The sequence below is a fragment of the Eleutherodactylus coqui genome, chromosome 10 (assembly GCF_035609145.1).
Source record: "Eleutherodactylus coqui strain aEleCoq1 chromosome 10, aEleCoq1.hap1, whole genome shotgun sequence".
Lineage (NCBI taxonomy): Eukaryota > Metazoa > Chordata > Amphibia > Anura > Eleutherodactylidae > Eleutherodactylus > Eleutherodactylus coqui.
The window spans coordinates 600121-614793 of NC_089846.1; the positions used below are offsets into that span (position 1 = coordinate 600121).

A 14673-nucleotide genomic window follows, 5' to 3' on the forward strand; every position below is an offset into this window, starting at 1 on the left:
TAGCCTGAGCTCGGCTTTGTTCTCCGGGGCAGCAGCCTGAGCTCGGCGTTGTTCTCCAGGGCCGCAGTCCGAGCTTGGCGTTTTTCTCCGGGGCCGCAGTCCGAGCTCGGCGTTGTCCTCCGGGGCCGCAGTCCGAGCTCGGCGTTGTTCTCCGGGGCCGCAGTCTGGAATTATTCTCCGAGGCCGCAATCCGAGCTCGGCGTTGTCCTCCTGGGCCGCAGTCCGAGCTCGGCTTTGTTCTCCGGGGCCGCAGTCCGAGCTCGGCGTTGTTCTCCGGGGCTGCAGTCCGAGCTCGGCGTTGTTCTCCGGGGCCACAGTCTGGAGTTATTCTCCGGGGCCGCAGTCTGAGCTCGGCGTTGTTCTCCGGGACCGCAGTCCGAGCTCGGCGTTGTTCTCCGGGGCCGCAGTCCGAGCTCGGCGTTGTTCTCCAGGGCCGCAGTCCGAGCTCGGCGTTGTTCTTCGGGGCCGCAGTCCGAACTCGGCGTTGTTCTCCGGGGCCGCAGTCCGAGCTCGGCGTTGTTCTCCGGGGCTGCATTGGGAGCTCGGCGTTGTTCTCCGGGGCCGCAGTCCGAGCTCGGCGTTGTTCTCCGGGGCCGCAGTCCAAGTTCGGCGTTGTTCTCCGGGGCCGCAGTCCGAGCTCGGTGTTGTTCTCCGGGGCCGCAGTCTGAGCTCAGCGTTGTTCTCCGGGGCCGCAGTCTGAGCTCAGCGTTGTTCTCCGGGGCCGCAGTCCGAGCTCGGCGTTGTTCTCCGAGGCTGCAGTCCGAGCTCGGCGTTGTTCTCCGGGGCCGAAGTCCTAGCTCGGCGTTGTTCTCCGGGGCCGCAGTCTGGAGATATTCTCCGGGGCCGCAGTCTGAGCTCGGCGTTGTTCTCCGGGGCCGCAGCCTGAGCTCGGCGTTGTTCTCCGGGGCCGCAGCCTGAGCTCGACGTTGTTCTCCTCGACCGCAGCCTGAGCTCGGCGTTGTTCTCCCCGACCGCAGCCTGAGCTCGGCATTGTTCTCCTCGGCCGCAGCCTGAGCTCGGCGTTGTTCTCCTCGGCCGCAACCTGAGCTCAGCGTTATTCTCCGCGGCTGCAGCCTGAGCTCGGCGTTGTTCTCCGAGGCCATAGCCTGAGCTCGGCTTTGTTCTCCGGGGCAGCAGCCTGAGCTCGGCGTTGTTCTCCAGTGCCGCAGTCCGAGCTTGGCGTTTTTCTCCGGGGCCGCAGTCCGAGCTCGGCGTTATCCTCCGGGGCCGCAGTCCGAGCTCGGCGTTGTTCTCCGGGGCCGCAGTCTGGAATTATTCTCCGAGGCCGCAATCCGAGCTCGGCGTTGTCCTCCTGGGCCGCAGTCCGAGCTCGGCTTTGTTCTCCGGGGCCGCAGTCCGAGCTCGGCGTTGTTCTCCGGGGCTGCAGTCCGAGCTCGGCGTTGTTCTCCGGGGCCAAAGTCTGGAGTTATTCTCCGGGGCCGCAGTCTGAGCTCGGCGTTGTTCTCCGGGACCGCAGTCCGAGCTCGGCGTTGTTCTCCGGGGCCGCAGTCCGAGCTCGGCGTTGTTCTCCAGGGCCGCAGTCCGAGCTCGGCGTTGTTCTTCGGGGCCGCAGTCCGAACTCGGCGTTGTTCTCCGGGGCCGCAGTCCGAGCTCGGCGTTGTTCTCCGGGGCTGCATTGGGAGCTCGGCGTTGTTCTCCGGGGCCGCAGTCCGAGCTCGGCGTTGTTCTCCGGGGCCGCAGTCCAAGTTCGGCGTTGTTCTCCGGGGCCGCAGTCCGAGCTCGGTGTTGTTCTCCGGGGCCGCAGTCTGAGCTCAGCGTTGTTCTCCGGGGCCGCAGTCTGAGCTCAGCGTTGTTCTCCGGGACCGCAGTCCGAGCTCGGCGTTGTTCTCCGAGGCTGCAGTCCGAGCTCGGCGTTGTTCTCCGGGGCCGAAGTCCGAGCTCGGTGTTGTTTCCGGGGCTGCAGTCCGAGCTCGGCGTTGTTCTCCAGGGCCGCAGTCTGGAGTTATTCTCCGGGGCCGCAGCCTGAGCTCGGCGTTGTTCTCCGGGGCCGCAGCCTGAGCTCGGCGTTGTTCTCCTCGGCCGCAGCCTTAGCTCGGCGTTGTTCTCCTTGGCCGCAACCTGAGCTCAGCGTTGTTCTCCGCGGCCGCAGCCTGAGCTCGGCGTTGTTTTCCGCGGCCGCAGCCTGAGCTCGGCGTTGTTCTCTGCGGCCACAGTCCGAGCTCGGCGTTTTTCTCCGGGGCCGCAGTCCGAACTCCGCGTTGTTCTCCGGGGCCGCAGTCCGAGCTCGGCGTTGTTCTCCGGGGCTGCAGTCCGAGCTCGGCGTTGTTCTCCGGGGCCGCTGTCCGAGCTCGGCGTTGTTCTCCGGGGCCGCAGTCCGAGCACGGCGTTGTTCTCCGGGGCCGCAGTCCGAGCTCGGCGTTGTTCTCCGGGGCCGCAGTCCGAGCTCGGCGTTGTTCTCCAGGGCCGCAGTACGAGCTCGGCGTTGTTCTCCGGGGCCGCAGTCCGAGCTCGGCGTTGTTCTCCGGGGCCGCAATCCGAGCTCGGCGTTGTTCTCCGGGGCCGCAGTCCGAGCTCGGCGTTGTTCTCCGGGGCCGCAGTCCAAGCTCGCCGTTGTTCTCCGGGGCCGCAGTCCAAGCTCGGTGTTGTTATCCGGGGCCGCAGTCCGAGCTCGGCGTTGTTCTCCGGGGCCGCAGTCCGAGCTCGGCGTTGTTCTCCAGGGCCGCAGTCCGAGCTCGGCGTTGTTCTCCGGGGCCACACTCCGAACTCGGCGTTGTTCTCCGCGGCCGCAGTCCGAGCTCGGCGTTGTTCTCCGGGGCCGCAGTCCGAGCTCGGCGTTGTTCTCCTCGGCCGCAGTCCGAGCTCGGCGTTGTTCTCCAGGGCTGCAGTCCGAGCTCGGCGTTGTTCTCCGGGGCCGCAGTCTGGAGATATTCTCCGGGCCGCAGTCTGAGCTCGGCGTTTTTCTCCGGGGCCGCAGCCTGAGCTCGGCGTTGTTCTCCTCGACCGCAGCCTGAGCTCGGCGTTGTTCTCCTCGGCCACAACCTGAGCTCAGCGTTGTTCTCCGCGGCCGCAGCCTGAGCTCGGCGTTGTTCTCCGCGGCCGCAGCCTGAGCTCGGCGTTGTTCTCCGCGGCCACAGCCTGAGTTCGGCGTTGTTCTCCGGGGCCGCAGCCTGAGCTCGGCGTTGTTCTCCGGGGCCGCAGTCTGAGCTCGGCGTTGTTCTCCAGGGCCGCAGTACGAGCTCGGCGTTGTTCTCCAGGGCCGCAGTCCGAGCTCGGCGTTGTTCTCCAGGGCCGCAGTCCGAGCTCGGCGTTGTTCTTCGGGGCCGCAGTCCGAACTCGGCGTTGTTCTCCGGGGCCGCAGTCCGAGCTCGGCGTTGTTCTCCGGGGCTGCATTGGGAGCTCGGCGTTGTTCTCCGGGGCCGCAGTCCGAGCTCGGCGTTGTTCTCCGGGGCCGCAGTCCAAGTTCAGCGTTGTTCTCCGGGGCCGCAGTCCGAGCTCGATGTTGTTCTCCGGGGCCGCAGTCTGAGCTCAGCGTTGTTCTCCGGGGCCGCAGTCTGAGCTCAGCGTTGTTCTCCGGGGCCGCAGTCCGAGCTCGGCGTTGTTCTCCGAGGCTGCAGTCCGAGCTCGGCGTTGTTCTCCGGGGCCGAAGTCCGCGCTCGGTGTTGTTTCCGGGGCTGCAGTCCGAGCTCGGCGTTGTTCTCCAGGGCCGCAGTCTGGAGTTATTCTCCGGGGCCGCAGCCTGAGCTCGGCGTTGTTCTCCGGGGCCGCAGCCTGAGCTCGGCGTTGTTCTCCTCGGCCGCAGCCTTAGCTCGGCGTTGTTCTCCTTGGCAGCAACCTGAGCTCAGCGTTGTTCTCCGCGGCCGCAGCCTGAGCTCGGCGTTGTTTTCCACGGCCGCAGCCTGAGCTCGGCGTTGTTCTCTGCGGCCACAGTCCGAGCTCGGCGTTTTTCTCCGGGGCCGCAGTCCGAACTCCGCGTTGTTCTCCGGGGCCGCAGTCCGAGCTCGGCGTTGTTCTCCGGGGCCGCAGTCCGAGCTCGGCGTTGTTCTCCGGGGCCGCAGTCCAAGCTCGCCGTTGTTCTCCGGGGCCGCAGTCCAAGCTCGGTGTTGTTATCCGGGGCCGCAGTCCGAGCTCGGCGTTGTTCTCCGGGGCCGCAGTCCGAGCTCGGCGTTGTTCTCCAGGGCCGCAGTCCGAGCTCGGCGTTGTTCTCCGGGGCCACACTCCGAACTCGGCGTTGTTCTCCGCGGCCGCAGTCCGAGCTCGGCGTTGTTCTCCAGGGCCGCAGTACGAGCTCGGCGTTGTTCTCCGGGGCCGCAGTCCGAGCTCGGCGTTGTTCTCCGGGGCCGCAATCCGAGCTCGGCGTTGTTCTCCAGGGCCGCAGTCCGAGCTCGGCGTTGTTCTCCGGGGCCACACTCCGAACTCGGCGTTGTTCTCCGCGGCCGCAGTCCGAGCTCGGCGTTGTTCTCCGGGGCCGCAGTCCGAGCTCGGCGTTGTTCTCCTCGGCCGCAGTCCGAGCTCGGCGTTGTTCTCCAGGGCTGCAGTCCGAGCTCGGCGTTGTTCTCCGGGGCCGCAGTCTGGAGATATTCTCCGGGCCGCAGTCTGAGCTCGGCGTTGTTCTCCGGGGCCGCAGCCTGAGCTCGGCGTTGTTTTCCTCGACCGCAGCCTGAGCTCGGCGTTGTTCTCCTCGGCCACAACCTGAGCTCAGCGTTGTTCTCCGCGGCCGCAGCCTGAGCTCGGCGTTGTTCTCCGCGGCCGCAGCCTGAGCTCGGCGTTGTTCTCCGCGGCCACAGCCTGAGTTCGGCGTTGTTCTCCGGGGCCGCAGCCTGAGCTCGGCGTTGTTCTCCGGGGCCGCAGTCTGAGCTCGGCGTTGTTCTCCGGGACCGCAGTCCGAGCTCGGCGTTGTTCTCCAGGGCCGCAATCCGAGCTCGGCGTTGTTCTCCAGGGCCGCAGTCCGAGCTCGGCGTTGTTCTTCGGGGCCGCAGTCCGAACTCAGCGTTGTTCTCCGGGGCCGCAGTCCGAGCTCGGCGTTGTTCTCCGGGGCTGCATTGGGAGCTCGGCGTTGTTCTCCGGGGCCGCAGTCCGAGCTCGGCGTTGTTCTCCGGGGCCGCAGTCCAAGTTCAGCGTTGTTCTCCGGGGCCGCAGTCCGAGCTCGATGTTGTTCTCCGGGGCCGCAGTCTGAGCTCAGCGTTGTTCTCCGGGGCCGCAGTCTGAGCTCAGCGTTGTTCTCCGGGGCCGCAGTCCGAGCTCGGCGTTGTTCTCCGAGGCTGCAGTCCGAGCTCGGCGTTGTTCTCCGGGGCTGCAGTCCGAGCTCGGTGTTGTTTCCGGGGCTGCAGTCCGAGCTCGGCGTTGTTCTCCAGGGCCGCAGTCTGGAGTTATTCTCCGGGGCCGCAGCCTGAGCTCGGCGTTGTTCTCCGGGGCCGCAGCCTGAGCTCGGCGTTGTTCTCCTCGGCCGCAGCCTTAGCTCGGCGTTGTTCTCCTTGGCAGCAACCTGAGCTCAGCGTTGTTCTCCGCGGCCGCAGCCTGAGCTCGGCGTTGTTCTCCGCGGCCGCAGCCTGAGCTCGGCGTTGTTCTCCGCGGCCACAGCCTGAGTTCGGCGTTGTTCTCTGGGGCCGCAGTCTGAGCTCGGCGTTGTTCTCCGGGGCCGCAGCCTGAGCTCGGCGTTGTTCTCCGGGGCCGCAGCCTGAGCTCGACGTTGTTCTCCTCGACCGCAGCCTGAGCTCGGCGTTGTTCTCCTCGGCCACAACCTGAGCTCAGCGTTGTTCTCCGCGGCCGCAGCCTGAGCTCGGCGTTGTTCTCCGCGGCCGCAGCCTGAGCTCGGCGTTGTTCTCCGCGGCCACAGCCTGAGTTCGGCGTTGTTCTCCGGGGCCGCAGCCTGAGCTCGGCGTTGTTCTCCGGGGCCGCAGTCCGAGCTCGGCGTTTTTCTCCGGGGCCACAGTCCAAGCTCGGCGTTGTCCTCCGGGGCCGCAGTCCGAGCTCGGCGTTGTTCTCCGGGGCCGCAGTCTGGAATTATTCTCCGGGGCCGCAATCCGAGCTCGGCGTTGTCCTCCGGGGCCGCAGTCCGAGCTCGGCTTTGTTCTCCGGGGCCGCAGTCCGAGCTTCGCGTTGTTCTCCGGGGCTGCAGTCCGAGCTCGGCGTTGTTCTCCGGGGCCGAAGTCCGCGCTCGGTGTTGTTTCCGGGGCTGCAGTCCGAGCTCGGCGTTGTTCTCCAGGGCCGCAGTCTGGAGTTATTCTCCGGGGCCGCAGCCTGAGCTCGGCGTTGTTCTCCGGGGCCGCAGCCTGAGCTCGGCGTTGTTCTCCTCGGCCGCAGCCTTTGCTCGGCGTTGTTCTCCTTGGCAGCAACCTGAGCTCAGCGTTGTTCTCCGCGGCCGCAGCCTGAGCTCGGCGTTGTTTTCCGCGGCCGCAGCCTGAGCTCGGCGTTGTTCTCTGCGGCCACAGTCCGAGCTCGGCGTTTTTCTCCGGGGCCGCAGTCCGAACTCCGCGTTGTTCTCCGGGGCCACAGTCCGAGCTCGGCGTTGTTCTCCGGGGCCGCAGTCCGAGCTCGGCGTTGTTCTCCGGGGCCGCAGTCCAAGCTCGCCGTTGTTCTCCGGGGCCGCAGTCCAAGCTCGGTGTTGTTATCCGGGGCCGCAGTCCGAGCTCGGCGTTGTTCTCCGGGGCCGCAGTCCGAGCTCGGCGTTGTTCTCCAGGGCCGCAGTCCGAGCTCGGCGTTGTTCTCCGGGGCCACACTCCGAACTTGGCGTTGTTCTCCGCGGCCGCAGTCCGAGCTCGGCGTTGTTCTCCGGGGCCGCAGTCCGAGCTCGGCGTTGTTCTCCTCGGCCGCAGTCCGAGCTCGGCGTTGTTCTCCAGGGCTGCAGTCCGATCTCGGCATTGTTCTCCGGGGCCGCAGTCTGGAGATATTCTCCGGGCCGCAGTCTGAGCTCGGCGTTGTTCTCCGGGGCCGCAGCCTGAGCTCGGCGTTGTTCTCCGGGGCCGCAGCCTGAGCTCGACGTTGTTCTCCTCGACCGCAGCCTGAGCTCGGCGTTGTTCTTCTCGGCCACAACCTGAGCTCAGCGTTGTTCTCCGCGGCCGCAGCCTGAGCTCGGCGTTGTTCTCCGCGGCCGCAGCCTGAGCTCGGCGTTGTTCTCCGCGGCCACAGCCTGAGTTCGGCGTTGTTCTCCGGGGCCACAGCCTGAGCTCGGCGTTGTTCTCCGGGGCCGCAGTCTGAGCTCGGCGTTGTTCTCCGGGACCGCAGTCCGAGCTCGGCGTTGTTCTCCGGGGGCCGCAGTCCGAGCTCGGCGTTGTTCTCCAGGGCCGCAGTCCGAGCTCGGCGTTGTTCTTCGGGGCCGCAGTCCGAACTCGGCGTTGTTCTCCGGGGCCGCAGTCCGAGCTCGGCGTTGTTCTCCGGGGCTGCATTGGGAGCTCGGCGTTGTTCTCCGGGGCCGCAGTCCGAGCTCGGCGTTGTTCTCCGGGGCCGCAGTCCAAGTTCAGCGTTGTTCTCCGGGGCCGCAGTCCGAGCTCGGTGTTGTTCTCCGGGGCCGCAGTCTGAGCTCAGCGTTGTTCTCCGGGGCCGCAGTCTGAGCTCAGCGTTGTTCTCCGGGGCCGCAGTCCGAGCTCGGCGTTGTTCTCCGAGGCTGCAGTCCGAGCTCGGCGTTGTTCTCCGAGGCCGAAGTCCGAGCTCGGTGTTGTTTCCGGGGCTGCAGTCCGAGCTCGGCGTTGTTCTCCAGGGCCGCAGTCTGGAGTTATTCTCCGGGGCCGCAGCCTGAGCTCGGCGTTGTTCTCCGGGGCCGCAGCCTGAGCTCGGCGTTGTTCTCCTCGGCCGCAGCCTTAGCTCGGCGTTGTTCTCCTTGGCAGCAACCTGAGCTCAGCGTTGTTCTCCGCGGCCGCAGCCTGAGCTCGGCGTTGTTTTCCGCGGCCGCAGCCTGAGCTCGGCGTTGTTCTCTGCGGCCACAGTCCGAGCTCGGCGTTTTTCTCCGGTGCCGCAGTCCGAACTCCGCGTTGTTCTCCGGGGCCGCAGTCCGAGCTCGGTGTTGTTCTCCGGGGCTGCAGTCCGAGCACGGCGTTGTTCTCCGGGGCCGCAGTCCGAGCTCGGCGTTGTTCTCCGGGGCCGCAGTCCGAGCACGGCGTTGTTCTCCGGGGCCGCAGTCCGAGCTCGGCGTTGTTCTCCGGGGCCGCAGTCCGAGCTCGGCGTTGTTCTCCAGGGCCGCAGTACGAGCTCGGCGTTGTTCTCCGGGGCCGCAGTCCGAGCTCGGCGTTGTTCTCCGGGGCCGCAGTCCGAGCTCGGCGTTGTTCTCCGGGGCCGCAATCCGAGCTCGGCGTTGTTCACCGGGGCCGCAGTCCGAGCTCGGCGTTGTTCTCCGGGGCCGCAGTCCAAGCTCGCCGTTGTTCTCCGGGGCCGCAGTCAAAGCTCGGCGTTGTTCTCCGGGGCCGCAATCCGAGCTCGGCGTTGTTCTCCGGGGCCGCAGTCCGAGCTCGGCGTTGTTCTCCGGGGCCGCAGTCCAAGCTCGGTGTTGTTATCCGGGGCCGCAGTCCGAGCTCGGCGTTGTTCTCCGGGGCCGCAGTCCGAGCTCGGCGTTGTTCTCCAGGGCCGCAGTCCGAGCTCGGCGTTGTTCTCCGGGGCCACACTCCGAACTCGGCGTTGTTCTCCGCGGCCGCAGTCCGAGCTCGGCGTTGTTCTCCTCGGCCGCAGTCCGAGCTCGGCGTTGTTCTCCGGGGCCGCAGTCTGGAGATATTCTCCGGGCCGCAGTCTGAGCTCGGCGTTGTTCTCCGGGGCCGCAGCCTGAGCTCGGCGTTGTTCTCCGGGGCCGCAGCCTGAGCTCGACGTTGTTCTCCTCGACCGCAGCCTGAGCTCGGCGTTGTTCTCCTCGGCCACAACCTGAGCTCAGCGTTGTTCTCCGCGGCCGCAGCCTGAGCTCGGCGTTGTTCTCCGCGGCCGCAGCCTGAGCTCGGCGTTGTTCTCCGCGGCCACAGCCTGAGTTCGGCGTTGTTCTCCGGGGCCGCAGCCTGAGCTCGGCGTTGTTCTCCGGGGCCGCAGTCCGAGCTCGGCGTTTTTCTCCGGGGCCGCAGTCCAAGCTCGGCGTTGTCCTCCGGGGCCGCAGTCCGAGCTCGGCGTTGTTCTCCGGGGCCGCAGTCTGGAATTATTCTCCGGGGCCGCAGTCCGAGCTCGGCGTTGTTCTCCAGGGCCGCAGTACGAGCTCGGCGTTGTTCTCCGGGGCCGCAGTCCGAGCTCGGCGTTGTTCTCCGGGGCCGCAGTCCGAGCTCGGCGTTGTTCTCCGGGGCCGCAATCCGAGCTCGGCGTTGTTCACCGGGGCCGCAGTCCGAGCTCGGCGTTGTTCTCCGGGGCCGCAGTCCAAGCTCGCCGTTGTTCTCCGGGGCCGCAGTCAAAGCTCGGCGTTGTTCTCCGGGGCCGCAATCCGAGCTCGGCGTTGTTCTCCGGGGCCGCAGTCCGAGCTCGGCGTTGTTCTCCGGGGCCGCAGTCCAAGCTCGCCGTTGTTCTCCGGGGCCGCAGTCCAAGCTCGGTGTTGTTATCCGGGGCCGCAGTCCGAGCTCGGCGTTGTTCTCCGGGGCCGCAGTCCGAGCTCGGCGTTGTTCTCCAGGGCCGCAGTCCGAGCTCGGCGTTGTTCTCCGGGGCCACACTCCGAACTCGGCGTTGTTCTCCGCGGCCGCAGTCCGAGCTCGGCGTTGTTCTCCTCGGCCGCAGTCCGAGCTCGGCGTTGTTCTCCGGGGCCGCAGTCTGGAGATATTCTCCGGGCCGCAGTCTGAGCTCGGCGTTGTTCTCCGGGGCCGCAGCCTGAGCTCGGCGTTGTTCTCCGGGGCCGCAGCCTGAGCTCGACGTTGTTCTCCTCGACCGCAGCCTGAGCTCGGCGTTGTTCTCCTCGGCCACAACCTGAGCTCAGCGTTGTTCTCCGCGGCCGCAGCCTGAGCTCGGCGTTGTTCTCCGCGGCCGCAGCCTGAGCTCGGCGTTGTTCTCCGCGGCCACAGCCTGAGTTCGGCGTTGTTCTCCGGGGCCGCAGCCTGAGCTCGGCGTTGTTCTCCGGGGCCGCAGTCCGAGCTCGGCGTTTTTCTCCGGGGCCGCAGTCCAAGCTCGGCGTTGTCCTCCGGGGCCGCAGTCCGAGCTCGGCGTTGTTCTCCGGGGCCGCAGTCTGGAATTATTCTCCGGGGCCGCAATCCGAGCTCGGCGTTGTCCTCCGGGGCTGCAGTCCGAGCTCGGCTTTGTTCTCCGGGGCCGCAGTCCGAGCTCGGCGTTGTTCTCCGGGGCTGCAGTCCGAGCTCTGCGTTGTTCTCCGGGGCCGCAGTCTGAGCTCGGCGTTGTTCTTCGGGGCCGCAGTCTGAGCTCGGCGTTGTTCTTCGGGGCTGCAGTCCGAACTCCGCGTTGTTCTCCGGGGCCGCAGTCCGAGCTCGGCGTTGTTCTTCGGGGCCGCAGTCTGAGCTCGGCGTTGTTCTTCGGGGCCGCAGTCCGAACTACGCGTTGTTCTCCGGGGCCGCAGTCCGTGCTCGGCGTTGTTCTCCGGGGCCGCAGTCCGAGCTCGGCGTTGTTCTCCGGGGCCGCAGTCTGGAGTTATTCTCCGGGGCAGCGGGAAGAGTTTCTGCTGTTCCATCAGTTTGGGGTTTATGATCTTTTTTTGCCACGCTCACCCCGTGAGATAAATAAGTATTTTCCCCGTTTGTCTCGTTTTGAACGCGGTTTTATCTATTTTTTGCTGCTTTGTAATAAATCTTTTATTTCCTCTAATTACATTTTCTTGAACTCTTGTATTTCCTGACGAGGATGTGATGGTTCAATGTACAGAATAGTACACTGCATTACTTTAGTGCATTCTACTAAGCCTATGACAGCAGCGTATTAGTCGCTTTGGTGGGCGGGGTCTGATGGGCGGAGTTACAGGATAAACATGGAGGGCTTTGTGCCGCCTTACCGTCCATTAGTCAGATCAGTCACCAGCCGATGCAAGAAACTCATCAAATGGAGGGTTTTCTTCTCGTTGCAGCGATGTCCAGCTACTTATATATTATCAAATATGAGCTTCCACTGGTGATCCAAGCCTTCCTGGGACTGCAAGAACCCACTGGGTAAGATGAGAGGGGTGTTGCCAATGTGTGACTATGTGCCCACCCGTGTGTGCCACCTTGTGCGTGCCTGCCATTTGTGCCTATCATGTGTGCCTGACTGTGTGTGCCCACCCATGTATGCCCATCATGTGTGCCTGACTGTGTGTGCCCATCATGTGTGCCTGACTGTGTGTGCCCACCCATGTGTGCTCATCATGTGTGCCTGTGTGTGCCCATCATGTGCCTGACTGTGTGTGCCCACCCATATATGCTCATCATGTGTGCCTGACCGTGTGTTCCCACCCATGTGTGCCCATCCTGTTTGCCTGACTGTGTGTGCCCACCCATGTGTGCCCATCATGTGTGCCTGACTGTGTGTGCCCACCCATGTGTGCCCATCATGTGTGCCTGACTGTGTGTGCCCACCCATGTGTGCCCATCATGTGGGCCTGACTGTGCCCATCATGTGGGCCTGACTGTGTGCCCACTCATGTGTGCCTGACTGTGTGTACCCATCCTGTGTGCCCACCCATGTGTGCCCATCATGTGTACCTGACTGTGTGTGCCCACCCATGTGTGCTCATCACGTGTGCTTGTGTGCCCATCATGTGGGCCTGACTGTGTGTGCCCATCATGTGTGCCTGACTGTGTGTGCCCATCATGTGTGCCTGACTGTGTGTGTCCACCCATGTATGCCCAAAATGTGTGCCTGAGTCTGTGTGTCCACCCATGTATGCCCATCATGTGTGCCTGTGTGCCCACCCATGTATGCCCATCATGTGTGCCTGACTGTGTGTGCCCATCATGTGTGCCTGACTGTGTGTGCCCACCCATGTATGCTCATCATGTGTGCCTGACCATGTGTTCCCACCCATGTGTGCCCATCCTGTTTGCCTGACTGTGTGTGCCCACCCATGTGTGCCCATCATGTGTGCCTGACTGTGTGCCCACTCATGTGTGCCTGACTGTGTGCCCACCCATGTGTGCCCATCATGTGTACCTGACTGTGTGTGCCCACCCATGTGTGCTCATCATGTGTGCCTGTGTGTGCCCATCATGTGTGCCTGACTGTGTGCGCCACCCATGTGTGCCCATCATGTGGGCCTGACTGTGCCCATCATGTGGGCCTGACTGTGTGCCCACTCATGTGTGCCTGACTGTGTGTGCCCATCCTGTGTGCCCATCATGTGTACCTGACTGTGTGTGCCCACCCATGTATGCCCATCATGTGTGCCTGACTGTGTGTGTCCACCCATGTATGCCCATCATGTGTGCCTGTGTGCCGACCCATGTATGCCCATCATGTGTGCCTGACTGTGTGTGCCCATCATGTGTGCCTTACTGTGTGTGCCTATCATGTGTGCCTGACTGTGTGTCCACCCATGTATGCCCATCATGTGTGCCTAACTGTGTGTGCCCATCCTGTGTGCCCGAGTCTAAGTGTTTTCTTCTCTGCAGGGACTGGTATTTCAATGGGAACGTGCTGATCATCATCGTCAGCATCTTCATCATTCTGCCACTGGCACTCATGAAGCATCTGGGTAAGACCATGTAGACTTGTGCTTGGCATGCTGGGAGTTGTAGTCCCACAGCGGAGTACTAGTTGTCTTCTGTCTCCCACCAGGCTACTTGGGCTACACCAGCGGCTTGTCGCTCACCTGCATGCTCTTCTTCTTGTGTGCGGTAAGTTGCAGGAAACCTCAGCGCCACATACCTGGGCTCCTCCCACCGGCGCCGCTGTTGGCCTGGGGATGGCGCTGCATGCCCCTCTGCTGGAGGTTCTAGTCACATTTTCGTGTTTCTGTGCTGGGTGGGGCCACTGACTGCGATGGGCTCCGCTGCGCTATTGTTTCTAGCTTTTATGACAGAAACCTGAACAGAAACACAATTTTGCAATAATGATCTTGCGTCTCTCCAGCTGATGGCGTGGTGGGACGTGAGCGGCGCAGGCGGAGGAGCGCCCCCCGGCGGCGGCACGCACGCAGCTCATGACGCAACGCTTCTCAGTTGGCATCTTTTAAAGGAGTGTCTTGAAAATGTTATATAAATCACTAAAAAGGTAACTTTGTGATTGGTAGCTTCCTCCCTGCCCCCACGCATGAACGGGGGCGACTGCAGCATTAGAGGGGTGCCTCCTACGCTGCCGCAGACAGTTGGGAGGAGAACGGCGGTCCGCTACATCAGCGCTGCGACCCCACAGCCTCCAGGCATAGAGCAATGGCAGATTGTACTGATATGCCGCCCCTTTAAGTTTCCCAGATATTTGGGTGGTTCCAGTTAAAGGGTCACTTTCAGAGAAGACACATTTTCCATCCCTTCTCCCTCACCTGATTGCCTGTCACACTCCATGTAGTACAGCCCCTGTCTGATGCTTATCAGCCACCATCTTGATTGTTAGATTCCTCCTGTTTTCTCTTCCTCCATACTAACACTCCCATGATGCATCAGTACAGCATAACAGGAGCAGCCAGAGTCAGTACCATCTCTGCCTGTTGGGAGAACAGTGTGATAATTACCACTCTGTATGTTCACCTAAAGGAGCTACAGACCAGAAGTATCCAGTCAGGAGGATGAGTTGTGATCTCCTCTATTATACCTGCATGACAGGAGCCTCTAATCATCAGCATGTGAAGAGCCTGTGTAGCACAGTCCAGGCAGTTCCATCATACTGGAAGCTCTGGTGATTGGCAGGTGATCGCCATGAGATCACATGACCACCTGAAGGAAACTCAGCAGATAGTACATATCCTGCGAATGACATCACGACCCTTTACAGTTGTGTCATTTAGGACAGGCATGCACTTTGTTATAGAGGAGACCCCTGTTAGGACCCTTATCTGCGTCTCCTACTCTGGAGACCACCCACTGACTTCATTATCTCACCTGTGGTGGCAGACCAGCCACTAGATGTTCCCTGCCGGGACCCTCATGTCGGTCCGCGCTCACACGCTTCTCTACGTGTCCAGGTTATCTACAAGAAGTCTGTGATAGCGTGTCCTCTGAACGCAACGCATGTAGAGCACGCGGTCTACGCCAACGGCTACAACGTCAGCGAGGAGGGCTGCTCCGCTAAGTTATTTACCGTCAACACTGAGGTACGTGCCGCCATCCCCCCACTGAATCCCAGATCCGGCCAATGATGGACCCCCAGACTATAATGGGGTTCATTCAGCCATTATCCTGACCTCTGAAATCACTTTCCTTCCAGACGACTTACTCCATCCCCATCATCGCCTTCGCCTTTGTGTGCCACCCGGAGGTCCTACCCATCTATACGGAGCTGCGCAGGTAGGAGTGCTGCCTTACAAGCCCTTCAGAGTTAGAAGGGGGACGTGAACTTCTGCAATGTATCCAATATAAAAAATGGAGCAACTTTACAATCAGATGTGATTAAAAATCTACCGTTTTCTGCATAGAGCTCTTATGGAGGCCCGTGTGACCCCAGGGTGACAGTCAGGACTACCCCAAGCCTCTCTGCTCCGTGTGGCAAAGCGTGAAATCTCCCCCCCCCCCCCCCCCCCCCATGCAGAAAAACACTAATTTTAAGGCATTGAAAGTGCCGATACACAAGATACCCAACACATATTTGAGTTACCGTGCCCCAATATTAAGTGTCCCTCTTACTGGGCCTGGAAGTAACAGTGCCCCCCGTAGGGCTCCAATAGTAAGTGGCTGAAGGTGCTGCTTTCCAGAAAAT

General features: G+C 63.4%; 1 protein-coding gene across 1 annotated transcript in view; it reads left to right on the forward strand.

The window, feature by feature from the left end:
* Window positions 1–14673, forward strand: part of SLC38A5 (solute carrier family 38 member 5) — a 123561-nt gene that overhangs the window by 95178 nt on the left and 13710 nt on the right. The window contains exons 7-11 of the mRNA XM_066579933.1: window positions 10916–10997; window positions 12435–12517; window positions 12601–12659; window positions 13943–14071; window positions 14185–14264. Coding sequence (XP_066436030.1) covers window positions 10916–10997; window positions 12435–12517; window positions 12601–12659; window positions 13943–14071; window positions 14185–14264 — 433 coding nt within the window. The remainder of the gene's footprint in view (window positions 1–10915; window positions 10998–12434; window positions 12518–12600; window positions 12660–13942; window positions 14072–14184; window positions 14265–14673) is intronic.